At 39.6% G+C, this 26,869-nt stretch overlaps 1 protein-coding gene across 1 annotated transcript in view; it reads left to right on the forward strand.

Moving 5' to 3' along the window:
* ARFGEF3 (ARFGEF family member 3) overlaps positions 1-26,869 on the forward strand; it is a gene marked incomplete at both ends in the record, with an annotated part of 82,421 nt that overhangs the window by 49,454 nt on the left and 6,098 nt on the right. The window contains 20 exons of the mRNA XM_082303016.1: positions 2,489-2,572; positions 3,725-3,891; positions 5,605-5,770; positions 7,170-7,277; positions 7,522-7,737; positions 7,990-8,100; positions 9,499-9,649; positions 10,091-10,405; positions 12,039-12,172; positions 13,680-13,825; positions 14,565-14,744; positions 15,129-15,273; positions 16,365-16,487; positions 18,591-18,694; positions 20,202-20,346; positions 22,906-23,034; positions 23,566-23,742; positions 24,283-24,397; positions 25,169-25,271; positions 25,821-25,952. Of these exons, the coding sequence (XP_082159142.1) occupies positions 2,489-2,572; positions 3,725-3,891; positions 5,605-5,770; positions 7,170-7,277; positions 7,522-7,737; positions 7,990-8,100; positions 9,499-9,649; positions 10,091-10,405; positions 12,039-12,172; positions 13,680-13,825; positions 14,565-14,744; positions 15,129-15,273; positions 16,365-16,487; positions 18,591-18,694; positions 20,202-20,346; positions 22,906-23,034; positions 23,566-23,742; positions 24,283-24,397; positions 25,169-25,271; positions 25,821-25,952 (2,951 nt within the window). The remainder of the gene's footprint in view (positions 1-2,488; positions 2,573-3,724; positions 3,892-5,604; positions 5,771-7,169; positions 7,278-7,521; positions 7,738-7,989; positions 8,101-9,498; positions 9,650-10,090; positions 10,406-12,038; positions 12,173-13,679; positions 13,826-14,564; positions 14,745-15,128; positions 15,274-16,364; positions 16,488-18,590; positions 18,695-20,201; positions 20,347-22,905; positions 23,035-23,565; positions 23,743-24,282; positions 24,398-25,168; positions 25,272-25,820; positions 25,953-26,869) is intronic.

Consider the following 26,869-nt stretch of genomic DNA (forward strand, 5'->3'; position numbering starts at 1 on the left):
TTTGCTTTTCTGACAGTGGCCAAAATGAAAATGTTTGCTAAAATATATGTCTCTGTTTCTTTAACTTACTTTGCTGCAATTGCCTTTCTTATTGCTCATCTCCTAATCATTGCTGCATTCATTTGTGCTCTCTCACATACATTAAACTCATACAGAGTCAGAAGGGGTGCTTCCCATCATCATACAGCATAATCTAGATATGAAGTTTGGTGAATAAGATTATATTCCTGATATCCTGTTTAAATGCTACCCAAATAAACCCTAACTCAGGAAGATGGTTAATGGTATTCTTAAGAAACATTGGCCATTTTATATCACAGAAAGGAAATACCTTAAAAGAGGCATTTGATGTTAACCACTTTCCTAATTGAGGGGCTTAAGAGCATCCTTTCTGTCACAGGTGTTTATTTTTTTCCTGAGAAAGGGTAATCTTGAGGTTATGCTGAAAGACCAGTGCTAGACCTCTAGCTCAAACTTTTGTGCACCTGTTCCCTCATGCATGAATAAGTATGCCACTTCTTTTCCCTTTAGTCTGTAAAGTCTTTATAGACTCTTTAAAACTTTGGAAGATGTGGACCTAGGAGAATTCTAGATTTTAAGGCTAAACATAGCTTTTCTTGGCATTCAGTATGAGTAATACAGTGAGAAAAATGGAAGAATATAACTCAAATTCTGCATTAAATCCATTATTTGTGGTTTACATATCTTAAAAAGATACCTAGTCTTGGACTTACATTGTTGAGAGACACCTTTCACTTTTCTAAGAAAGCCACCTCTGTGGCTGTATCTGTACTTAAAAAATGTACACCACGTTTCCAGATGGATTTGGTGAAGTACTCGTAGAAGATACCATTCAGTAAGGAATTGTGGAAAAGTGGAGTAGCAATTTACTGTATTAAAACAGCCTGGAAGAGGTATCCTGGAGTTTTCATGGAGATATGGCTGTTGCAGGGTTGTACTTTTATGCTTTCATAAGATCTGGGTGGTTCCTGTTTCAGCTGGACACCTGGAATGAGACTCAGTCCAGCTGAACAGTCCCATAACTTGTACCTCAGATCTTAAGCAAATGTCCATCAGTCCTCCCAAGGTGGGAACTTGTGTTCCTGTGTAGGTGAGAGAGCCATGAGTTTGAAGACCTGTACAGACTTACTAAAGTTGAAACAAATGTCAGGGAGTAGGAACTCCCCCTGGAGAGCTTCCGAGACACCAGTTTGATCTGCCTATATAAGCAATGTGTAGGTCCTTACTTTAGGTCCTACTTCATTAGCACCAGCTACTCAAGGTACAAATTGGGTGATGAAGTTAGAGGGATTGATCCCATTCATTGTATATACAACATTTATTCATGTATAATTCTTGAAGAATATATTGGGAAATTTGAGTGTTGGTTAAGATTCAAGTTGAGAAAAGACACAGATGCAGTTCTGAGACCAGCCAGTACAGAAGCAGTATTTTTGTGTTTCTGGGAGACCTTGTTTAACTGCTTTGTTTCATTTTGCAATTTTTCTTACAATTTGGAAGAAAAATACAGTTTAGTAGTCTTTCCTACAGGCTAGGTCCTTATATAGATAGCATTGCAAAATTAGGATGTTTTCCTAGGATTGAAAGGCAATGAATGGAGGTAGGAATTTGAGGCACTGCTGAGATAAGCGTGGAAAAAGTGAAGTCGGCTAAGCAGACTTATAGTGAAATTAAAATTTGCAAGTAAGTTGGTTAACTCTAAAGTTAGGAGTAAGTTATCCCATCTTTTCAGTTTTGATTCCATACTTTTTAGAGGGAAGGTGTTTATCTTGGTAAGTATCATCTTATCCTCTGTGCTTGTGATCTCAGCATCTCCCAAATGCAGTTGTTTATTTTCCCATATTTTAGAGAAAATGAAGGAACATATTTTTTCCCCCCCAACACTTTTTGGTGCTCAAGTACATGCCCATGATGGAGTATCCACTTTTCTGTGCAGCTCTACACCTTCCCTTTCAATTGTAATCTTGTGTAGGAGGTTACATTTTTAAAAAAACTTTTAAATGCAAAATAAAGTGGGCTTTTTGGTTTGGTTTTTTTTTTTTTTTTTTTACTTTTACATACGTCTCTGCCTTGAGGTTTTTATTACTCTAGCAGGTTCTAGTCCCTGAGGTACATGTTTAAGAGAGATAAGACATAAAATCAGTGAGAGATGAGATAGCTACATCAATATCATGATCCTACATCCAACAAAATGTTAAGATACATCTTTGTTTTAAGTGATGAAGAAGTCACTAGAGCTACTCACAGGCTACTTTCAAGCACATAATTGCAGTTTTGGTACTAGGTAAAGGTTCTCTGTTAGCGTTCACTGTGAGAAATCTACCCCAAGCAATGCCAGCCTGTGTGGGTATGGTTTGTGGCCAACCCTATCACCCTTCTTCCAGAAAGGTTGCTCCCTTGAACAGATATTCGTTTTTTAGACCCACCCTGGAACAGTTACTCTCTTTCTAAATCCGCCCTCAAACAGTTACTCACCTTATCCACGCCCCCAAAGTGACGACAGTGGAAAGTCCGAGAAGGCAGCAGCACAGAGCTTTCAAACCCTCACGAGGCAAGAAAAATATTTGCTTATTTTCTGTGTGTGGACTTTTTTTTTTATGTTAATGATTTGTTGTATTTTGTCTAAGAAGAGGTATGAGCTTTATGGTGGGAGGAATATTCACAGTAAACCACTGCAGCAGTTAACAAATGACACAGCTTTGCTTCATCATGTAACTAACCTTGGAAGCTGGTTTTTGTTCCATTTCAAACATTCCTCTAGGATAAAGCTGACTTCTTAATCTTCCCTAATTGACATTATATGAATGGATTTCACTGTTGATGTGAAAACCATGAAGTACTGTGAGTCATGTGGGTGGATCTGGTATTTCTGTTTTTTTCATGGCTCAAACTACAGATCATGGGGATTCAATTAGGTGTTGCTCATACTTGGTTTATATTTTTCTACCAGTAGGTCAGCTACTTGCCATCCATGGGAAGAAGGGATTGTGCCACTGAACATGGTTGTAGGCTGTTGTTTCATACGAAAAGTGTTTTCAGGACTACTGAGTACTTACAGGTGTCTTCTGGGTCTGACAGAAGTGTAATTGCTCAGCTATTTAGAAACTAGGCCTTGTATGAACTAAACAGGGCTTGAAGTTGTAACAAGTTCCAGCCAGCTTGGCCCCAGATATTTGTCCACATACCTCTAGGCCATGGAGAGAATGATGTTACAGACTGATCTTGCAAGGTGTGGAGCACTCCAGTCCCCATCCAGCAACTGACTTAGGCAGAACGGCATTACTGGGGGGGTTAAAGGGCTGTTAACCTCATTACACCATTTGGTGCACTGTATTCTCAGTTAACTACACAGACTTTGGGTCTGCTCCTTCCCACCTCACTTTTCCAGTTAGTATTGCAGATGTATCCTGCCCCCTATGTACCTGATAGTCATCCCAATGAATGCTGGTGCTCCTTGGTTATTTCAAATTTAGCATGTTGCTTTGCTGGACTGTGACTGGAGTGTCCAGTTTGTCTTGCATTCTAGATGAACTACTTATTTTTCTGTTCCCTGTTCTAGTATGTTTAGTAGAGTAATTTCTACTGATGATCCATTAACTGTTCTAGCAATCTGTTGCTCCCAAAATGCTAGGGATAGTTTCTGATATTTTTTTCCAGGAAAAATCTGTGTAAAATATGAGCGCTCACATGGTGTTTTTGTTAGGTATGATGCACTCACCAGGATTTGAGGGAAACCTAAATTTCAACTTCCAGACTCTGATGAATGCAGACAGTCTCTACGTGGTATCACATTACACTCTGTTGCTGAACCTAAAATTGGCAAACTCTGATTACTACAGGAAGAAGCCTGCCCAAGCCCCTGTGTTGCTGGTGAGTTGGGGAATATGGGATAATTGTTTTTAAAAAATGAAAAATTATTTTGCTTCCTTTCACATAAACCAGCCCACACATAAAGCCTTCAGGCTGCTTGCTAAGTGGAGAAATAGTAATTGCAAATGAAGCGTTCTCCAAGCTGCTTATGAATCTTGCATTATAAGTGTCATGCATCTGAGTTACACTGTGGTTTGGTGGGAAGGAATGCTGCTTACTGATTGTCATTAAAGTCACAGTCATTTTGATGGTTAAACTATTTTCAGAATAGATTAACATCATGTGAGATAGCAAGTATTGTCTCTTGATAATGTGCACGAACGTACCTTCATCTTGCAATTGCTTTTGAGCCTAATGACAATTTTTTTGCTTAATACTCAATTTGAATTTCTGTAGATGAAGATGTGAGAAGTTAAAGTGAAAAATAAGTAGGTCTTAGTATCAATGTGAAATTATGATTTTTGTCACACCTGGAATTCCTCAGCTTCTTGGGCTTTTTAAAAATCATTTTGAAGACTGTGAGTTATAAAGCATGGATCCATGTTTATCAACTTAGTTACCCACAATACATTGTTTCAGAATTTTCTGAAAAAACAAAAAAATTGTGATATATGGAACAAATAAAAAAGGTGTCAAAATGTATAATTATTGCTGAGCTTCCAGTGTAAGAGAATTTATAATCGAGATCATCTAAAAAGCAAGTGGAGTTTGACATCATCCATAGTTCTGGTGTGTTCTGCAGCAGATCAAGTGCAGCTGTGTGACTCAGAACATTCTCTAGAGGAGTCAGTGTGCACAACAGGCCTGAGCATGACCAAAGTATTCTTAGAGATCATTCTGATAAATAATTGGAGACAAGTTCATCTGTGATGTCTGTTCAGTGCAAAAGGGCCCAGTTGTTGGGCAGGCCACATTAGGTGCCACAACTTATTTTAATTGGATTTGAGATCCTACTGCTATCTCGTGGAAACAGTGAGAGATCAGCATGTCCCATTGTCACTGTGCAAGAACTGCCATTCTGATTTGCATCTTGCATTAACTGCAGTAGAAGAAGGGAGAGGTCCTTGTTCATGTAATTCTCCACTGCAGAAGCAGATACAGAAAGATCTGGACAGGCTTGGTTGATGGGCCATGGCCAATTGTATGAGTCCAGAGATGGGCAACAAAGCTGATGAAGGGTCTAGAGGCCAAGTGCTATGAGGAGCGGCTGAGGGAGCTGGGGGTGTTTAGCCTGCAGAAAAGGAGGCTCAGGGGGACCTGATCGCTGTCTACAACTGCCTGAAAGGAGGCTATAGTGAGGTGAGGGTAGGCCTCTTCTCACAGGTAACAAGTGACAGGACCAGAGGAAACTATCCCAAGTTGTGCCAGAGGAGGTTTAGACTAGATATTAGGGAATTTCTTTTCATGGAAAGGGTTGTAAGGAAGTAGAACAGACTTCTCATGGAAGCATTCACAAAACATGTGGGTATGGCACTCAGGACATGATTTAATGGTGAACATGGGAGTGGTGCTGTGTTGACAGTTGGACTTGATGATCTTGAAGGTATTTTCCAACCTTAACCTTAATTCTAAGATTGTAATCCTCAGTTAATTCTTTGCATAACTTAATTTCCACTTCTGCAATCCCTTACTCAGAAGTAGATCTGGGGGCTGAGGCTGATGCTGTAGGGCTTACTCTGTTGTCTTACATTTGGCTTTTATGATTCTCTGCAGAAGGAGTTTATGAAGCAGGTCCAGTCCAGTGGAGTGTTGATGGTGTTTTCCCAGGCCTGGGTTGAAGAACTGTACCACCAGGTACTAGAAAGGAACATGCTTGGAGAAGCTGGATACTGGGGAAGCCCTGAGGAACACAGCCTTCCTCTTATCAGCATGCTGACAGGTCAGTACAGTATTATGGTGGCAAGGCTAACTTCCAAATGTGTCTAAAACAAGCTACAATGACACGCTGCTTTATTGCATTACATACAGAGCAGCGTGTCATCATGCAATATGTGGTGTCTCATGGAATTACCAGTAGAGAAGGAGCCAGACCGAGCTGTGGCAGGTACTTAAGTGTTTGTTTTAGATCAACTGAGTGGTTTTGAAGCATGGGTTTAAAAAAAATCCAAACTGTCCCTGGGAGACAGGGAGAGTAGTTTTGTTCACTGGACCAAAACATCTCTTAACTCCGTCAGCTTCAGTTCTGGTAGACTTGATAGTTGTTAAGCAGTAAGGCTGCTGTTTTCTTGATGTCATAGCAAAGCCATTTCGGTGTGCCTGCGGTGCAGTACAAATATAAATAGCAGCATCTGATCCTGAATGCCTTCCATAGACTGGACTCCCCTTGGTTCAGACTTGAGCTGTGCCAGGGATATGCCAAATGGCACTAGGGAGAAGCTGAAAACCTGGAGCACAAATGCTTAAAAACAATCCTTAGCTTCATTTGAGGGGGAAAAAACCAAATTGTATCAGCTGAAAGACAGCAGGATGGCTGTGATACTGTATTGATATAAAATGCACTGTCTGCTTTAATGTGTATGTAATTAAAATAGTGTATGCAGGGGGAGCACTGGCTTCAGCTGAGCCATTAAGTAGTGATCAAAGGGCACTGCTCTGAAAGTTTTTTGCTGATGATATTGAGTTCAGTGTTACTTTTAGGTATTGAGCTGTGAAGATGAAAGGAACACTTGGAAAAAGCAATACTCAGAAGTATGTGGAGAAGGGGCTGTTAGAAAGGAGAACAACCTGGTGTTCCTAACGTTTAACTCTCTGCAAGAAACTGGTCTTTTGTTGTGAATGGAGAAAGGGTTGTATTTCTTTTGTTGAGATTGAACATACATAGGTCTACTAAAAATTACATTTAGGACATAGGATCCCAATGCATCTTGAGAACTCAGACTGAGGTCTGGGAACATCTAATACAGGATTTAGGAAGATTTGAAGTTATACTAAGAAATGCAGAGATTTAAGTGTGTGGGAAGTTCTGAACTGTAAGAAATACATTGAAATCTTTGCTGGAAGTGCTGTTCGCGGTGTAACTTGAAGAGGGTGAGGGCAGCTTTTGAGAGTGGGATATCTCTCCTTTTCAACAAAACATTGGTTATACTGGGCAAAACCTAAGATGCCACAGCTCATGTTTATACCAAGGCTTTAGAAGGCTGGCAGAAAGAGTAATAAAAAAGCATACCTGAGAAGTCAGGAGTGCTAGTACTTAGTTGAACACAGAGCCAGTAAGAGATGCTTTTTTTGTACCATCTATGTGTCAAATAGTAATCTGACATATTTTAATGTTCTGGCAGACATTGATGGCTTGGGCAGCAGTGCAATTGGTGGCCAGTTGATGGCATCTGCTTCAGCTCAATCTCCTCTTTCCCAGAACCGGAAGACAGATGATTCTGTTGTTGCAGGTACTAAGACTGTATAATAAGTACAAGTGTGTCTACCGGCAGTGGGTTGTTATGTACCAAAAGCATGTTCAGATAAATTGTGTAGAGTAACAGTTTAAAAAGAAAGTATGTCAGTACATTGTACTTGTGAATTGGTAGTTCAGCATGCAGAGGACAAATGGGACTTCACTTTTTACCACTGATGGTAAAGCTGCTGTTGTGTCATTTTCTAGTAGTAATAGTAGTAATGGTTTTTCCACTCTAGGAATTGCTTTTGCCCGATACCTTTTAATTGGCTGTTGGAAGAACTTGATTGACACTTTGTCCACCCCTCTGACCGGCCGCATGGCAGGCAGCTCCAAGGGGCTGGCCTTCATATTGGGAGCAGAAGGAGCCAAAGAGCAGAACCAGAAGGAGAAGGACTCCATCTGCGTGAGCCTGGATGGACTAAGGAGGGCAGCCCGGCTGAGCTGTGCTCTAGGTACTGCTGCATAGGGGATGGCATGGCAGACTCATAAATTAGGATGGTAACTTTCCTTGAAGGAATTCGGGACAAAGAAGTGCAGCATCCTGCTCCAGTTTTGCATAGGAATGTGGATTATGGGAATATGCATAGAGTGCCCTACTGCATAAGCATATCCAGCCAACTTTCCTTGACCTTACCTCTTGTTGGGGTTGTATGGGATTGGGGAGGAGGAGTTGGTCATACAGTAATTGTGTTGTTGCCTTACAGGAGTTGCTGCTAATTGTGCATCTGCTCTTGCCCAAATGTCTGCGGCCTCCTGTGTCCAAGAAGAGAAAGAGGAAAAAGAAATCCAAGAACCCAGTGATGCTATAGCTCAAGGTAACTACATTATTAAATTACCTACCTTGTCTTCCATTGCCTGCAAAGCTCAACTGGAAAGTACTTTGCTGCACATAGTGGCATTTCCCTCTTGTTCTGCTTCTGTGCACTACTCACTTGTTGGCACATGGGATGCGTGTCTTCAGTACATGTCCCGCTGTCCTAGGCTCTTGACATTATGTCCTACTAATTATATTCTATATGGAACTGAAATCAGTGGAATAATGCATAAGCTTATGGCATTTTTTAGTGTGTGCTCTTTAAACCTTGTGATACTAGTACAACCAGAGGGCGTCAGAGAAACAGCTTATTTGGGGATTTTTGTGTGTTGAGTGGTAATGTAAGCTGAGTTTGCATCCCTCTCCCTGTCTTGGTTTATATATCCTTGATTATCTTTTCTGATAATCTGACTTTTCTGTCATCATCAGATATTTAAAACTTTCTGAATCATGTTAAATTAAAATGGAATAAAAAATGATGTCATTTTAACGTATAAAAAGTTTTACATCTCTATACCACCATTTCAAATTCAGTGTAAGCCAAAGTCAATTGTTGTCTCCAGTGACTGTTTGGAGAAGTACATAAAATTTCTCTGGTTATGTCTGATTTCTAATGGCAAGAAACCCGTAAAAAAACACAGTGTTGCACAAATGACCCTGCTTGGTACTTAAACTTGGTGTCTTGGTAGAGAAAACAAAACTGAAAAAGCCTGAGCTTAAGGAAGCTTTTGACTGCTCTTCTGGACATGACTGAAGGGAGTTGACCAGACCATGCTGAAGCAAAGAGGAGGCAGCAGCAGTGGCCAGCGGCCAACAGATCTGTTCTGTGAAAGCTTGCAAAGCTTCAAAACTTGTTTCCATTCCAATGCAGCATAAAAACAAAGCTTTTCGGGGATTCTTGGAAAAAATAAATAGATCCAGATGGTTGTAGTTCAGATCAAGATTAGTTTTGCTTTGACAAGAGCTCTTTGGTGAAACTTTTTGTGTGGAAATACATGTGCAATCCACAAATGCTTTTTTTTTTTTTTTTCCATAGCAAAGGAGATTTTGGTAAAAATAAATAAATATCCAGTCAGCCATCTCTGAAGAGAAATATCACTGGCAATCTGCAACTGTTCTGTAGGCAACAGGATGTGAATTTGGGGGTGGAGGGTGTCAATCTAGCATTGATTTTTTTCATGTATATAGGATCAGTCAAAAAGGATTTTAGTTTTAAAGCTGCCTTAGGTTTATTAGGAAGAAATTGGTTTCTCTGATTTTTTGGGGTTTTTTTGTCTAGAATTCATGTTCTTTTATAGATTTCAGACTGTAATCCTTTGCCCATCACCGTGTATACAAAACAGTGTTTGTTTAAAAGCTGGAGAACTTAATTTTATTTTATTCTTTTTTCATGCTGCAGTGAAACAGAAAGTGGAGCAGAAACTGGAGCAGATGGGGAAAGTGCAGGGAGTCTGCCTGCACACTGCTCATGTTTTGTGTATGGATGCAGTCCTCAATGTGGGTTTGGAGATGGGAAGCCATAATCAGGACTGTTGGCCTCATGTGTTCAGGTACTCACCAGCTTTCCCAAAATAGCCAGAATTCATACCATGTTGCCTGAAAGTAACGGACTGAGAAAAAGGGCTTTGCAGACTCTGTGAATGTTCTGTATAGTGTCAGAGTGAATTAACTGCCAGTATCTCTAAAACAAAAGATGGTGCTGTTTTCTACCACTGCTCAGGGACAAAATCAATGCTTAGAAGCTTCAAAGTTACCAGAAGACTGTAGCAGACCCAGGAACCTAAATGGGCTTTTCAGACACCTCCACCAAACTATTTGCTGTCTAGGCACATGAGGGGCCAAAGGATGTAAGAAGAGATGTTATCTATGAGTAACCTGAGAGTTAGAAATTGTCTGTTTATGGCTTGAGGAAAATGTTGTGCGATTAGTGCAGTGAGGAGTGGTTGTTTCAAGGTGTTTGTTAATTTTTTGCTTCCCCTGTGTGTTCTCAGGGTGTGTGAGTACATCAGCACGCTGGAGCACACCCACTTCAGTGATGGTGCTGCCCAGCCCTCCCTTACCATCACCCAGTCACAGCAAGCACCTGGAGGGCTGCACCCAGACTCTGAGCCCGGGGAGGCTCCTCAGGCACTGACCCCCGAGCAGGAGACCACGCTCAGCAGCCATCCGGTCATTCAGCCAGTTTCTATCCAGGATCTCATCAAGGACAGCAGTAAGGGCAGAGCTTTTGACTTCCGTGGAGGCAGTCTGCTGTGTGGGACCAGTGCTGCCAAGGCTGTTCTCACACTCTCCACACAGGCTGACAGGTAAAAGCACTGCTGTCAGGAACCAGAATCCTTGTTCCCAAAACAGTACCAAAATGGCCCTTTTTGTGCTGCAGTGGGTCTAATCGTTGTTTGTTGCAGCCACTTGCTTCAGTTGAATTTCACAGGAGAGCTGCATGTTTGTCACAACCAGCAGCTTCTAAAAGACCTGGCTTTTTTCATCTCTGCAGTACCTGCAAGTACTGAGCTGAGTATGTCTGTGCACAACAGTAAATATGCCAAGCAAATCAAATGCATCCTGAGAGTGGTGGATTTATTCCTTGCATGTAAATTGACAGGTTGTATTCAGTAAAGCAGACAAAATAAATGTGTGTCTTGTCTTGACCAGAAGGGACTGATTGATAAGAGCAGTGTCAGTCAGAAAGCAGCTGCTTCTGTCAGGGCTGCATGGACAGTTTGTCAGGCTTCCCCAGTGCGTCCAGAGGAGGAAGGGAACCAAGTATGGTCACACAATGGCTATGTTAAATGTCCTTTTCCATGGTCTGCCAGCTGATACTATTTCTGCTATTTTTTCAAGCAGCCCAGGCTACAGCTGAAAATTTCTTGGGTTTGCATGCTTGCAATTACCTTTTTATTCAGCTAACACTTTTCATCTTGATCTCTGCCCATAGGAAGGTGTCATGTGTAAATTCAGAGCCAAAAGTCATGCATAAACTGCTTGTAGAAATTTGACTCTGGGCATAAAAATACCTTTTAGTTAGGAAGCTTATAATACAACTTGGTTCTGAGGATTAGAGAATAACAATACTTTTAATAAAGAATAATTTAAGAATAATTTAAATGATGCTGGTTTCATTTCTACCCTTTTACTTAAGTGCAAATGCTTATTAGGACTCAATCTCTTGTTTCTTAGGACTATAGAAAGTTTTGCCTGAAAAGCAACACAGACAATCATATTTTTGTCAATTTCTGGCTGCACCGTGTAAAATTTCACTGTAATCTCTGTGGAGCCCTCTCCAGTGTAACCACACTTACTGTTATATGTGTAGAGATTTTAACTGTTAAATCCTAAGAGCCCGTTGCAGCTGAAAATAACTACTCTTACTTGTGTTTCTCATTGTTTAACCAAAACATAGCCCCATACTAGCCACTGTTAAGAAAATTAACTCCACCCCAGCCAAAACCAGCGCAATATTCCAAAATAGCAATTCAGGTACAGTAACCTTAGGTTTAAGACTTGAATTAATTTATTTTTCAAGTTAGGGTTGGTAACTTCAGATGGATCAAACTGGTGTAGCTCTAAAGTCAGTGAAGCTATGATCATCTGTGTTGTGAGGAATGGGCATGTTTTGACTGGTTTTTTAATTACTGGTTCATGAATGGCTTATAGCATTAAGATAACTGGAAAAAGTGACTTTTTGTTTCAGCGCCATAGTTGAATCTTGAAAGGGTTCTGATTGATCCCATAGCAACCTACTTTCCACCCTCCAATTAATAAAGCTTCTGGATCAAAGTCTTGCTGCAGCACTGTATAAATGAAAAAGCTCTCAATAACCTAATGTGTCACCAAAAGCAACATACAGAAGCCACAAGCAGATAAGAGTTGTCCTCTTACATACACATTTAAGTCTGCATCTCATTAATTTTTCAGTTAGATTCTGTTCTTTATCTACAGGCTCTTTGAAGACGCTGCTGACAAGTTAAACTTGACGGCACTGGCAGGCTTCCTTTACCAGCTCAAGAAGGCTTCTCAGGCCCAGCTTTTCCATTCAGTCACAGATACAGTTGATTACTCACTAGCAATGCCAGGTAAATCACCTGAAGATCCTGTACAGAATGTTTTATATACAATTGTACTGTTTGCAGGACTTACCTTGTATTCTTACAATTTTTTTCAATTGAAATTTCAAGGTACAAATAAAACACAGTATGTAGTCTAATAAGATCTTCCTTATTAGAATTGTAGGACTAATTCAAAACCTTTAGAAAAGATTGAGCACTTTTTTTGGACAGGGACCACATCCACACCTGCTTTGCAACACATCACAGGACATTTATTTGGTTCTTGGACTTTGGGGGTGTTAATTGCCCCCCAATATATAATCACAGCTCTATTTTTGAACCCAGTTCAGTATGGAAACTTGGGTCAATCTAGACTTAAGACAGTGGATTTAGGTTAGACATTTGACAGTAGGATAATCTCAAAAGTGTTCAGAAAACGGGCAATAGAGAACAAAGCCCACAAATGAAGAATGTTAAAGCAGTGGGATTTGTCCTGCTTGATTTTCCCCAACAGAGTAGAGCATGTACCCCACAGTACAAAGCCTGTAAATTGTTGTTTCCATCACTATCTCAAATGAAGCAGAAGAACTGGACACAAAGGAAGATACTTCACTTAAATTTATACTATGCCTGTAGAAGCTACATTAGTTATACAGGTGTTGTTCTGTCCTGTGGCAGACACAGTTTTTATCTTATGTTTCCAATTTAATTGGTTTCCTATCTCCCTGAAGTGCTACTTGTCATTTTCTCAATATGACACTTCAAGTTTTTGGGTTTTTTGCTCTTGCTTGTCTCCAGACCTCATCATTCATAACTCTAATTTTAATAAATATATTTCCTCTTATCATATATGTAGTGTTCAATCAACAGTAGTTGTAAACTGAAATTAAAGTTAGGATAGTGGAATTAAGTGCTATTTTTTATTTTAAAAGTGGTATGTCCCCTGATTACATCTTTTGGTAGAGATAGAAGCACCACTGTGTTTGAAATGAGAGTATGAAGTGTCTTTCAAAATGTTGTAAGAGCAATGGAAGATGAATCCCTTTCAGTAAGAAATAACAAGTGCTAGTGACTGGGGAACAGAAAAGCATTTTCTCACATTCTGTTCTTTGTATCATTTGCTTAATAAGAAGTACAAAATTAAATACCCAAGCTAAATAATTTGCAGTTTATAATCTTTCCTGTAGATGTCACCAAAAGCTTTTGTAACTACCATTTTGGGTCTTAATAACTTTTTTACACTACTTTTCCAAGCTTTGTCTCTAATGTTGGCAAAAAAAGTGATCACTTAAGGTATGTTTGGTAAGTTTTTCTTTGAACTTGGGTCCATCTCCTGTTCTTTTACCTACACAGGCGTAGGGTGTGCTTTACATCAGTTTTGGGGTTTTTTTTTTCTTTTTGTCACCCCACTGAAGCTCCTCACCAACTTAATATTGATAAGTAATTTCTAATTCCAGTTCAGACATTTAGGAGTAGAGGAGAAGCTAAGCTAAGCTGATGCTTGGCTTCCATTTAATCTTCTCCTTTCTTGTAGGTGAAGTAAAATCTACACAGGACAGGAGAAGTGCACTTCACTTATTCCGACTTGGTGATGCCATGCTCAGAATCGTAAGGAGTAAATCCCGCCCACTGCTCCACCTCATGCGCTGCTGGAGCCTGGTGGCACCTCACCTTGTAGAGGTAGGAATGGGGGACAAAAATGGGAATGTGTGCACAAAACAGCAAAGCTAAAAAAGGTGGAGAAAGCTTGATAGCTCTTATATATATATATATATATATATATAACAACCTTCAACATTGTCAAGTCTGCTCTCTCTTGTATAGACTGTGTCGTATATTGTGATACTGCCACCAAGGAGTGTGCTTGCAAGTGATTGAAATGGGCAGGCCCAGGGACAGGGTGTTGGGCTTTTGTTATGTGATGCAAATTGTGTCTGGTGAAAAACCTGAAACCACCCCAAGGGGCTCTAAGTGTCTCCTCCATCTACCTGTATTCCCGGTCAAGGTCTGCATCCTTGCAATTCTTCCCATAAAAGGATGCAAGTTTTCTTTTCCCGCGTAAAGCCAGCTCAGCTGCTCCCTTTTGAAGGGAAGAACGGTCACACAGTCGAAACAAAACATTTCCCACAAGTTCTGTTCTGTGGGTTTTAGTATTTTATTTATTTATTTTTAGCTCTATGCTTTTTTAATTGTCAGCAAACTTTCATACATCTGTGGCTCTCCAGGCAGCTCAGAGTCTCAGTCATCTGTTTCCATGGCAGTACTCTCCCGTTTTCACCGCAGTGGGGTCCCTAGTCACATCAGTGGGGAAGCTGTTTGGAGGGTTCAATAACATGTAGTGCTTACCTCTCTTGAAAGTGTCTGACTAAAAGCAAATTTTTTGTTTGGGCACACTCTAATACTTCTCCTTTCTCTGCAGGCTGCCTGTCACAAGGAGAGACATGTGTCTCAGAAGGCTGTCTCCTTCATCCACGACATCCTCACCGAAGTGCTGGTGGACTGGAATGAGCCTTCTCACTTTCACTTCAACGAGGCGCTTTTCCGCCCCTTTGAGCGCATCATGCAGCTGGAGCTGTGTGATGAGGATGTCCAAGACCAGGCAAGTTAGCTCTGATCAACATGTCTGTATCTGGCCTTCATGCCTGTAAGAATGGCTTCCAGAGTGCACTTGGCCCCCATGAGAGTGTTTCCCAAATTCCCTTTGAATGCTGCTCCTTGATCATCTTCAAGGAATTGGGAGTGCTCTGCCTACCTAATCAGCATTGTGGCAGAGCACAGAGACAGTAGACCTTTAGGCTTTAAAGCAATTAAATAAAGATTTTCTATTATCTAAAAATTTTTAAATAATGAATTAGTCTAGACTGTCATAGTGAGATCTGGAAATATGTTTAAAGCCATCCTCATTCATTCTGAAGATCCATGTGTATATCAGTTTGGGTTTTTGGTTTTTTTTTTCTTTTAACCCCTCCTACACTGCCTGCAGGTGATCACCTCTATAGGAGAGTTGGTAGAAATGTGTTCTACCCAGATCCAGTCGGGATGGAGACCCCTGTTCAGTGCCCTGGAAACGGTGCACAGCAGCAGCAAGTCAGAGGTTAAAGAGTACCTTGTAGGAGAATACTCTATGGGTAAGGACTTACTGTGCTGTTTCATATGTGCTTTTGATTCCCTGGGGGACACAGTAACTAACTTAATATATTTTAATACCCAAACTGAACAGTAGCACTACAACACTCCACAGCTGTACCGAAGTGTCTGAAGTATTAGTTGGGGTAGGAGGGAAAGCAGACATATTGTTCTGACCTTTTATCCTCTACATTCTAACAAATGAGTAGAATGAGAAAGAAATGCTTCAAATCTACTTGAATAATTCTGAGCAAGACAGTAAGGCAAGGGTACTGAGCTTGGCTGAGTATTTGTCACTGTCCTGCTGGAGAAAGGACTGTATACAACCAGCATGTCTCTTGTGGACTGTCTTCCTTGCTGTATGAAACCTATTGCTCTTATTCATCAGGGTAACTTAGTGTGATAATCTAGGCAAGTGCTTGTCCAGGCATGTGATCACAAGGCTTTCAGATTCCTGGTGCTATTACAGACCACATTTCTATAAGAATGTGCATCCCTCCCAGAGATGTTTGCTTGTATGGAAATGTGTTATTATTTTTTTCTATTCTTTTGCCCCATTAGAAAGTATTTTTGAATGTGACAAGTCATGTGTAAGGGATGTGTTTTTCCTCCTAAATTTTGTGATTGAGATCTGTTATGGCTGATGGCTGATTGTGGGTGTACACAGCTTTTGAAGACTGATAATCTACTTAGGAAAAGCAAGGCTATTTTGTTACTGTATAGTGTGAATAGTTTTCTGCATGATTAATGTCATCTTGGCAGTTATCAAAAACTAAACCAGAAACTAAACAGAAACCTCCACCAAACAGAAGTATTAGTTCCTGAGTTCAAGAGCTCAAACCTGCTCTTACCATTTGAACAGACATAAGTTGGTATTTGTCATAGACTGGGCAAAGGAGGGAATCTCTATCACTCCCTATGAAAGGCTACATGAGTTGCCTCAGCAGCAAGAGCAGGTTTTACTTTTAAGATAATTTCTGTCTCTGCCCAGAAAAGAAAAGATTCTACAGATTCAGTTAAATTGGTGAAAAACAGTTGGAAAATGATTTTTAAAGGGGGGTGAGGTAGAGTTCTCATCTTGTTATTTCCACAGGGAAACGCCAGGCTCCAGTGTTTGATGTCTTTGAAGCATTTCTAAACACAGACAACATCCAGGTCTTTGCCAATGCTGCCACCAGTTATATTATGTGCCTTATGAAGTTTGTCAAAGGATTGGGTAAATATTTTCCATTCCTATTAAGTCATGATATGTCAAGCTTGATCCTGCAGAAGAGGAAAATTCAGTTATGTAAGACATAGCATGGTAGCATAGAGAGGGGCGGTGAAGAACTTGAGTCCAGAATGCTTCAAAAGAATAAAACAGAATCAAGACCAAGGGATTATTTCCATAACATTTTTAATACTATCAGTTCAAGATTTTATAGCAGCAAAAATGCATCTCCCTATTAACTGTCTGCTTCTTAATTTGATCTTTGTTTACATCCAGACTTGCTTATATTCGTGTAAACAATAAAACAAAAAAACCTCCAAACCTAGCATTTTGCAGAAATGGCCTGGCATTGTGCAGAGGCAGCATGGATTGTTTGCAACAGAGCAGGGCATGTTTTACACTGCAGGCAGCAGAGACCAGGCATAGCGTGTCAGGCTGACCCTGCAGTGTAATTGTCATGCTTCACCAGCCTGCAGAACAAAGGCAAATGCTGCTGGGTCATTCTGCTCCCATGCTGGTGATCCATGGCTTGCCTTGATCATTAGAATTTGATACTTTTTATTGAACTCTGACAATGTTGGGGTTTTTTTGTGTATGTAAATTACAGAACTTCTAAGTAGTGATAAAATGGGGCCTTTTCTTTCTATATGAATATTAATTCACAGAGGTTTCTAGTTCTGTAAGCAACTCCTTTTGATTTAAATGAAGCACCTAGCTGCAGCAGATCTACTCTTTAATGTTACTCTTTGTCTCACTGAGCTATTTCACCATTGATTTCAACAGGGGCAGAATTCAGTTTGTGATGTAATTGTAATTGTAGTTATTACTACAAAAGAGATATAAACTTGCATGTCCAGTACCAGTAGAGGGAACTCATGTTTCTTATGGAGAGCTTAAAAGCCCTTTTAAGCTTTTAGGTTTCTTACTTTCATGAGATGACATAATTTTGACCCCGTTGTGGTCACATATCAAAAAGCAAGGTCTTTTTTTGTATTAAAGGTAATAGAACTATGGGATGCATCAGCAAATACAAAGCCATACTATGTGCATTTTGTGGTAAAACTAAAGGATTCAAACTTCACTGGCTGACTTGGCTGATCTCAGTAGTAGACAAAACTTTAAAATACATTATGGAGGAAATAGCTAAGAGCATAGAAAAAGCAAATAAATATCGTGAAAGGAGAACAAAGTAGGATCTCATAAAAGGATTTAATATTCATATTGTGCTTTTTATGAGAGGAATAGCTTTTAAGGCAAGAAAATGTTAATGTCTATAGGCATTTAGTGAAGCTTCAGATTTAGCACTGAATGGGAAGTATTTGGCTAAACTGGAAAAATGGTTGTGAGCCAAGTATTCTAAGGTGGGCAGAACATTGGCTGAGAGGGGAGCCAGACAGACCGGCAGATGGGGAAAATGGTGGATAGGAGTTATCCAGAGAGGAGCTCTGTAGCAGAATGCCTTGGAATTGCTCTGCTTATTGAATTCAGTTAGTGAAACTGGTCTGGAAGGAGCAGTCTGCTGATTTAAGTTGGGAATACCAGCCATAGTGAGGCACTAGAGCCTGAGGATACGTATCATAAGCTGGAACTGTGAGACCTTGACACCTGCATTAGACAGCAGAAGGAAGTGTAGTAGTACAAAATAGAAAATGATATCTTTAAGCAGTAAATAAACTAATAGGAAAGAACTTGTGGTAGAAGAATTTTCCGGGTCACTGGGGTGGAAATGAATAGAAAAAAATTAGTATAGTAATTGAGCAAAGGATGAATATGAGCAAGTAATTCCTACACCCACGGAAGAAAATGGAGTCAGTGTGACAGATAATATAATTGTATGATTATTAGAACTCTCGAAGGCTCTACTAAAGAGGTGTTAAATAGGCATATGCTTACTAAAATGTTTATTCATATAAAAATTCATGTACAAACTGTGACCAGTATTACTGTATTGTTTCAGTGGGGGTCGCCTGGTTGTCATCTAAGAAGATCAAACAAAGGATGTTTCCTGGATTCTGTTTGGACATTAGGGCATAACTGAATGAGAAAAAGCTAATACTCTGTTTGTTTCTTTTCTTCTGTCCTTCCCAATGCTGCCTTTCCTGTCCCCAGGGGAAGTAGATTGTAAGGAGATGGGTGACTGTGTGCCAGGATCAGGATCTGCATCTACAGACTTGTGCCTTCCTGCTCTTGATTACCTCAGGAGATGTTCTCAGGTATGATGAACAACCTTATACAGGCACAAACCTGGCCTAGGAAACAATTCTAACCTGCAGGCTTTGCGTCAGTCATTGGATGATTTGCATGAACCCAACAGAGTCTGTGGTGACCCTGATGGTAATACCCTACACTGCCAAATGGACAGTGGTGATCTGAGGGAATGTCATGCCTTCTAGGCCAGTTAGCAGTGGGAAAACCGAGGAGATAAAAACACTCAGACCCAGGGAGCATATGAGAGAATGTGAATGCTCAAAACCTAGTAGTAACATTACTCAAAGCTAATGTCATTCTTATTTAAACAGTTACCATAAACGGTGTTGGGAATGAAATACAAAAAAAAAAAACTAAAACAAGAAGTTGTGAATTCTCATATTTTAAGAAAAACAGGTCACACCCTCTGAAATGCAGAAGCAACTTATTTGCACCATGCAAACATATGTGAAGTTCAGGACAAATCTCTAATAATTAGAATGCTGGCATGTTTCCTGTAATCTCCTTGCTCACAGCATATATTATTATCCAGGGTTATCTGGACAATTTTTGTCTGATTTTATAATGTTGTTTGTATTTTTGTAGCACCTGCGGGTCTTTTTGTTGGACTCAGGCCATGTTTTTTCTGGGTACAATACAAATGCACAACAAAAGATACTATCATTGCTGAAAGGACTTAATATCTAAATTCAGAGATAATGGGTGGATTCAGTGTGCAGACTGAGAAAGGAAGGGAAGAATAAGGCAACTCAGAATAATAGCAGACATACCAAACTCAGCTTGCTATCTTGTTCATCTAAAAAAATTAGTAAATATCTATGTGTATATCTAATATATGTTCTGTCTATAAACTATTTGCACCACATTGCTATTCCTCATCCTTACAAACCCTGGTTCACAGTGAGGGGGAAATATTTTCTCCTCTTTAAAAGAAGCAACCATTTATATCTTGTACTTTTTAACTTGCCAGTAAAAGAAGAACAGGAATGACTAAAAAAAAATCCTGTCTGTATATTGCAAGTACATTATTTACTTGGAAAGACCTGATAAAATGCTGGTAGCATCTCTGCAATAGCACAATTCTGCGTTTTGTATCTGTTGTGTAATGGACAACCCAGGCAATGAAGCTCTGAAGTAAACCTTTACAAACCCTTTTACCAGTATTTATGTAGTCCTTCAGAGCTTCAAAATATTCTGTGTATAGCTAACAGAGCTTCATTAGGTCATAGATGAAATCAGTGAGTTGTAACATTTGCCCTTCATAAATAAGAAGAGAGTACACTCCCACCTCAGAAATGTGTTATTTAAATTGCTACTCTCCCTCTCTTTACCCACAACCCTTTACTTGTCAGTGAACTGAAGACTTCTGGCCTCTAATTGTGTTTGCATGCTTTTTTTTTTTTTTTTTTTTTTTTATGTACCTGTATTGTATGTGATCGCTTTTACAAACTTTCCCATGGATATTTATACTCTCTTTTTTTCTCTCTCTCTCCTCTTCTCCACCCTCCCAAGTTGTTAGCCAAAATCTATAAAATGCCCTTGAAACCCATCTTCCTCAGTGGCCGGCTGGTTAACTTGCCCCGGAGAGCACAGGAACAGTCAGCCAGCAGTGAGGATGGGATTGAGTGCATCCTTTCTGACTTTGATGATGACACTGGTAAGTGCATTGAAAGCAGTAAATGCAGAACTAATCAATTGCTTCTTCTATGTGTTGCTGCATATTTTGCCAACGGCTGAAAGCAAAAAGGAGGGAAAACTTCATAGTTTATTGTCTCCTTGTTGTCTACACACACCCACGTGCACACACAGAAGTTGGAAGTTCAGGTCCTGTCACCTTCTTTATGTAAAAGGTACAGTTCATATATAAGAAAAATACAACTCCTCTCTTAGGGCAAGATAACAATATTTTGATTACCAATTAATTTGATTATTCTGATACTCATAATACAACCATTGTGCATTTCTGAGAGCTAACACAAAAATACTTTCTAGACCACAGCTCAAGTAAAGGAGTGAAAACCTTTTAAAGTTGGTATTGGCAGGCCTGCCTTTAACAGAAAAAAATACCAGTATTGAGTTACTGTCTGGAAAGATGAAGAATAATTGTTTAAGTGTTTCCAAACTTATGTTCTGTGGTCTGTTGAAATAAACAGTGAATTTCTGAAGTCCATAAAAAGCACTATGACCTTCAGAAAAAACAAGCAGCATTTGCCTCCTGATTATTTGTGTGGTTTATATGGGTTGTGGATTAATCAGATGTTGGATGAACTAGATGTGTGCAGAGCCAAGCAATAGAGGAATGCAGCCTTACGGCTTCTGGGCTCAGGAGACCTTCACAGCAGTACAGTCACTTTGGAATATGTGAACTACTGACCTGTTCCACCAGGCTGCCTCAGTGAGGAGTCAGCTGCAACCTGGCAGAAAGCAGGCTGACTCCAATGCATTTCATTCATATGCCTCACCAGACTGGCCCTTGGTACCTACTTTTATCTAGACTCTTCCACCATATGGATTGTCCTGTTCCACTGCTACTCTGGATAAAGGAGAGAAAAGCTGTTCTCTGAAACCAGAAAGTCACAAGTCCTAGTTTTTCACAAAACAACCTTTTACTTTCTTCTTTCTGTGCTGGGTTTGGTTTGGTTTTTCCCTATCAGAGTATTTTAGGATATTCACCTGGGATGCAGGAGACCCAAGTCATTGAAGCCTCTGCTTTGAATCAGACTTGGAACTTGACCTAGGGTCTTCCCACCTCAGTTGCCTGCTGTTCTGAAGTGACTCTGCCTGTCAATGTCTTGCTGTAAATAGAAATATCACCCTGCAGCAAATAAACCTTCTTCTGGTTCTTGTTAGAGCTAAGCACTGATACTGTCACCTAATTTGTTATTTACATGGCAGTGGTGTTAGAACATTGCTAGTTGAACTGACTTCACAAAGACACGAGGCAGTCTTCACCTGGCACTCTGGTGCTCAAAGTCAGTACCAGGATGAGGCAAAGTGTTTTAGCCTGCTTTGCCATATCTGCAGTGTATTTTCATGGTGTCTTTGATTTTATGCTGGACTCTTCAAGAGGCTGCTTTAGAGATACTCAGTTCTCCCAGTTTAGAAAACGCCTGTATTTCATTCTGAGTCATTCGTGCTGTTTCCTTATCCAGAAGTATCATTAAAGTCTAACTGCCTGAAAACAATGTCACCATACATACTGCCCTTTGAAAGTGGTGTGACTAAATAAATGATCAACCTAGTTACAAAGTAATGATTTCACTGTTTTTTCCTTGTTTCTCAGGAAGATTCTTGCAGTCAGCAAGCTCCATGAATCTTAAACTAAGTTCCCTCTTGTATTGCTTTCAGAACATAAGTAGCCAGCAAACATCATTCAGATACAGACTACGTCAGCATAGCTAGCACTGGCAGAGAACATGGACTTACTAGTGAACCAAAGTAAAATCCATTTTAAGCCTAATGAACCCATAGCCTTCTAAGGCAACTTAAGAGTGTAATGTGCAAGATCCTTCTAGCTGTTCATGATATCATGGCAGACTAGCAAGTACTTAAGGGATCTGTGAAAAATTAAAGGTCAGCAATTCCTAACCATCTTCAAAATTGTATTGAAAATTAGTTGTATCCCATAATCTTTTAGGGGTTATCTGTTTGCCAGTATAGATGAGAGCTCACCTGTATCCTGTCTGCTGTTCTGGCAGTTATCCAGCTCTGTGACCTCTTTAGATGTTAAAGATGACATGTGAGGCAGCCTGATGATACCTCGTGAGACATTTTTACTGGTCAGTTTTGAGTACCAAATAGAGCCAGTTAAATTATGGCTAGTCTCCTCAGGAGCCTTACTTAAAAGCATAACCTAAAGGAGCTATTCTGGGCAGCATTTGAGATGAGGTTTTACTCATATTTTTTGTGGGATGTTTTACACAAGGTTAAAGAGACTGGACTAGTAGGAATAGTGAAATATGACAAGAACAAGGTGTACATGGATAAGGAAGGACGGCACAAAACACAAACCTGATAAAAAGGGGGGGGAAATGAAACCATAATTTCAAAAATGGCTGTTGCCCACAACAATTACACAGCAACAGTAAACACACAAGAACCATGATCTTTAAGTTACTTAGTTAATTAATTTCCATCACTTTTTGAGGGCAAGTTTCACCTGTGGTCAATGCAGTATCTTACCCAAGGTTTTTAATATTTCTTTCTTTACTTGTAGGCCTTATCAATGTCTGGATTATTCTGCTGGAAGAATTAACAACTGCTATATCCAACTGTCCCCGTCAGCACCAGCCTCCTACTTTGGATCTGCTCTTTGAGTTGCTGAGGGACATTGCCAAGACACCTGGTAATGAAAGGGCTTGATAAAATGTGAGCTAGTGGAGTCCTAACTAAACCTTTTAGATTCCAAAACTAGTTCTATAAAGTATGTTACTTGTGTTAAAGCTACACAGAGACATTCTCTTCTAGAAAGAGAAATCTCAGAGTTGGTAAGTTGTTCCAGTTAGGGCATCATTCTGTTGACAAAAGGCATCTTATAAGAGTATATGAACATATGCTTAAATTTGTTACACAGTAAAGAGGTGTGGTACTCTATCAATGTCCTAGCCACAGAAAATGTTTGCTTTGTGTCTAGGAAATGGAAAGAGAAAATCACATGATCCTGCAGATATGTTGGGAAAGACTGCAGGTAAACTGTTGGATAAATGTACCTCATAACTACATCCAAAATACTTTACCACTCTCAGCCACAAAAAAGTTTCAGAACCTCTTTCCTTCAACATTACCCCAGGCTTCAGCTTGGAACAAGCTAGCAAGTTTACTGAGCATGTAGGCTTTGTAAGCAAATATATACAACCATTATTGTGTTTATTTTAAGGACCAGGATTTGGCATTTATGCAGTTGTACATCTTCTTCTTCCCACGATGTCTCTTTGGCTCCATCGCAGCCATGGTGACCATTCTTACTGGGACGTGGCATCTTCTAATTTCAAGCATGCCATTGGCCTTTCCAGTGAACTTGTAGTGGAGCACATTCAGAATTTCATACACTCAGGTATGTCGTTGTAGTGTCACATCTACTGTAATCAGTGACATGTTACTGAACAGTTACTTGGGGAGGTGGTTTCATTGCTTTTTTGGTTGCTCAAGCATAAAATAAGAGGAGAGTTTAAAAATTCTAATTGGGATTTTTTTTTTCTTTATAGGGTTTAGAATTATGGGGAAAAAATTGTAAGGCACTTATGGAAGTTACTTAGACCAGCCTCCTTCTCAGAGCAGGGCTATCTTCAAAATTAAAAGATCACAGTCTTTAGTATACTTCCCAAAAGAAGATGTAAAGACTTTGATCATAAGGAACTAGAATATCAGAAGCAGGATCTAAGATACTTTTTCCTGTACCTCTTTGAGCCAGACATTTTATATTGTTAACTTAAAAAGGATTGTTCTTATTTCAGCTTGATGTGATGCATAAAAATAGCTGCATAAAAAGAATTTGGTTTTGCAAATTCTCTGAATAGCAGTAAGTGTATCAAGACTGTTTAATTATAATGAAAAGGCAATTATGTTAAAATCAGTCTGTGTCTTTTCCTTACAGATATTGGTTATGAAACTATGATCAATAACATGTTGAAAGATCTTTTCAAGTTGCTGGTAGCCTGTGTAGCAGAACCAACAGAAATTATATCCAGAGTTGGTTGCTCCTGTATCAGGTAATCCAATCTGTTCACTCTTAGCATGTTCAAAAAAGATGTCTATGTCTTTGTCTTTGAAGAACTTGTGGACTAAGTTGGTTAACATCTCAAAAGAATTCTACAATATGTCTTAGCTCTTATTATTGGAATAATGAATTTTAGACTTATTAATCTTTTCTTGCTGTTTTCAGTGTGCTTCAGAACCTGTGATTTTAGGCATTGCTATGTGTATGATTCTCAAAAAAAGCACTTGTATATTATTTATATATAGTTAGTCAATAATTGATCCTTAAGGAAAAGGGTCTTTCTTCTGGCATTCACAGGTCTTTAGAGGTAATTAGCACTTTTCACAGTCTTCAGGTTATTGCAGTCATAATCAAAATAAGCACTGCATTTATATAGTTACATAGTGTGTAGTTCTTGTGGCAAGATGACTCCTTAAAGAGGAAGAGCAAAGGAGAAAAAAAAGTCAAGACTATTGTGTACTTACAAAAATAGGTCAGGGCAACAACTGAGGAGATTGGGTAACATTAGCTAGCTACTGAGTAAGCCTTTTGTTCTGTTTTCATAGAATCATAGAATGGTTTGGGTTGGAAGGGACCTTCAAGACATAGTTTCAACTCCCCTGTCATGGGCAGAGATACCTTCCACTAGACCAAGTTGCTCAAATCGCCATCCAGCTTGGCCTTGAACACTGCCAAAGATTGGGATTTTCACCCTTCTCCCTTTATAAGTAAGAGTTGTCTAGTTCCTTCTTAAACATGGTAACATTTTCCTGTGTCCTTGCAGGTATGTGTTGGTGACAGCAGGGCCTGTTTTTACTGAAGAAATGTGGAGGCTTGCATGTTGTGCCTTGCAGGATGCATTCTCTGCCACTCTGGAGCCAGTAAAGGTAAAACTGCCATTTTGCTGTCAGTCAAAGTGTAATCACACAGTGGATACACTTAACTTTTGACAGGTCGTTAATTTATCAATTCACAATTAAACATGTTGGATCAACAATGGAGATTGAAGTCGGTTTTTCTGAACGTATGCAGATAACACTAGTAGCTTACAGTTCAGACTTATTTTAAATTGCCTTGCCAGTACAAAATCGGAAGAGTTCAATAGGCAAAAACTTCCCTTTTGATCCATTTCTTCCTCTGGATTGACAAAAACTAGGTAGAAGACAACATTGCTTTGTTGTAGTTGCATGCTCTGTACAGATTAGTTTTCAACTCACTGATTTGTAAACAAAAGATCTTGTGAAGTCTTGGCAGACCCGCATCCATAAGAAGCTGTACTGCCTTTACATTGGATCTGTTAATTGCTAGATGGCAGGTGACTAGCTGGTGGGAATGGCACAGGTCACTGAATCTTGTATTTCACACAAACAGGCTGGACATGGCTACAGTCACTTGTTTAACGCACAATGAAAGTCTGATGTTGTGTCTCTCTATAGAACCTGTTGGGCTATTTCCACAGTGGTTCTGAAAGCTTTAGTGGAGATGCCTGTGAAGTGAAGGTGGCAGCCCCCTCCCTCTCGCCAAGTGCTGAAGCTGAGTACTGGAGAATCAGAGCCATGGCCCAACAGGTACTGACAGATGTTTCAGGGAACCTTTTAAACTTGGAGCTTTTCTTTATGAAGGTGTATTTTTTCCACCATCTTCCTCACAAGGCCTACAGGCAAAGACTTTCTCATCACCCGGCTAACATCAATTGTCTAACAGTAGTATTCAGAAAATTTAACAAAAAAAAAAAAAAAAAAAAAAAAAAAAAAAAAACCACAACCCCACACAAAAACCCAAACAAAAAACTAAAACAGCAACAAAAAAATCACAAACAAAAAACCAAAAGAACAAAACAAAAAGTCAAAACAAAACAAACAAACAACAGAAAACCAACCAAACAAACCCCAAAAAAACCAACAAAACTCAAAACTGTCCCCCTGTAAATAGGAATTTGGAATGCAAGGTGAGCATACATCTCTGATAGAGAAAGGGAAATAGTATTATCACTGTGAATCCTCATCTAGAATGTCACATAGATTTCTGAATACTCTGTTAAAGAATGATAAATTCAAAGGACAAAAAATGCACTAGAATAGAGATGGTGATATGAAAATAGGAAAACAAGATTTGATTAACCTGTCAAAGCATTTTTCTCTATAAATACCTAGGTATGGATTGCAGAGAAGAAAAAGGGTTACTTGGAACTAGAGGATAACGCTGACATTTAACAAATTATTCACTAACTCCTAATCAGAATCAGCAGATCAAACTTGGAGAAAACCTTCTTAGGGTCGTTTTGACTACAGCAAAGGTTATTCATTCTGTGAAAGTGGTTGTATGAAACAAGTTCTTTGAAACACAGCAGTCTGAACTTAATGACCTGCAGGGTACCATAACAGTGTAAATACCATATGACAGTTTCAGCATGGGAAAGCAGCTAGATTAAAACAGCCAGCAGATGTTTGGTGTCAATTTCTGACTTGATAAATCATACTCTGAT

This window comes from Coloeus monedula (genome assembly GCF_965178545.1).
Source record: "Coloeus monedula genome assembly, chromosome: 2".
NCBI classification, from domain to species: Eukaryota; Metazoa; Chordata; class Aves; order Passeriformes; family Corvidae; genus Coloeus; species Coloeus monedula.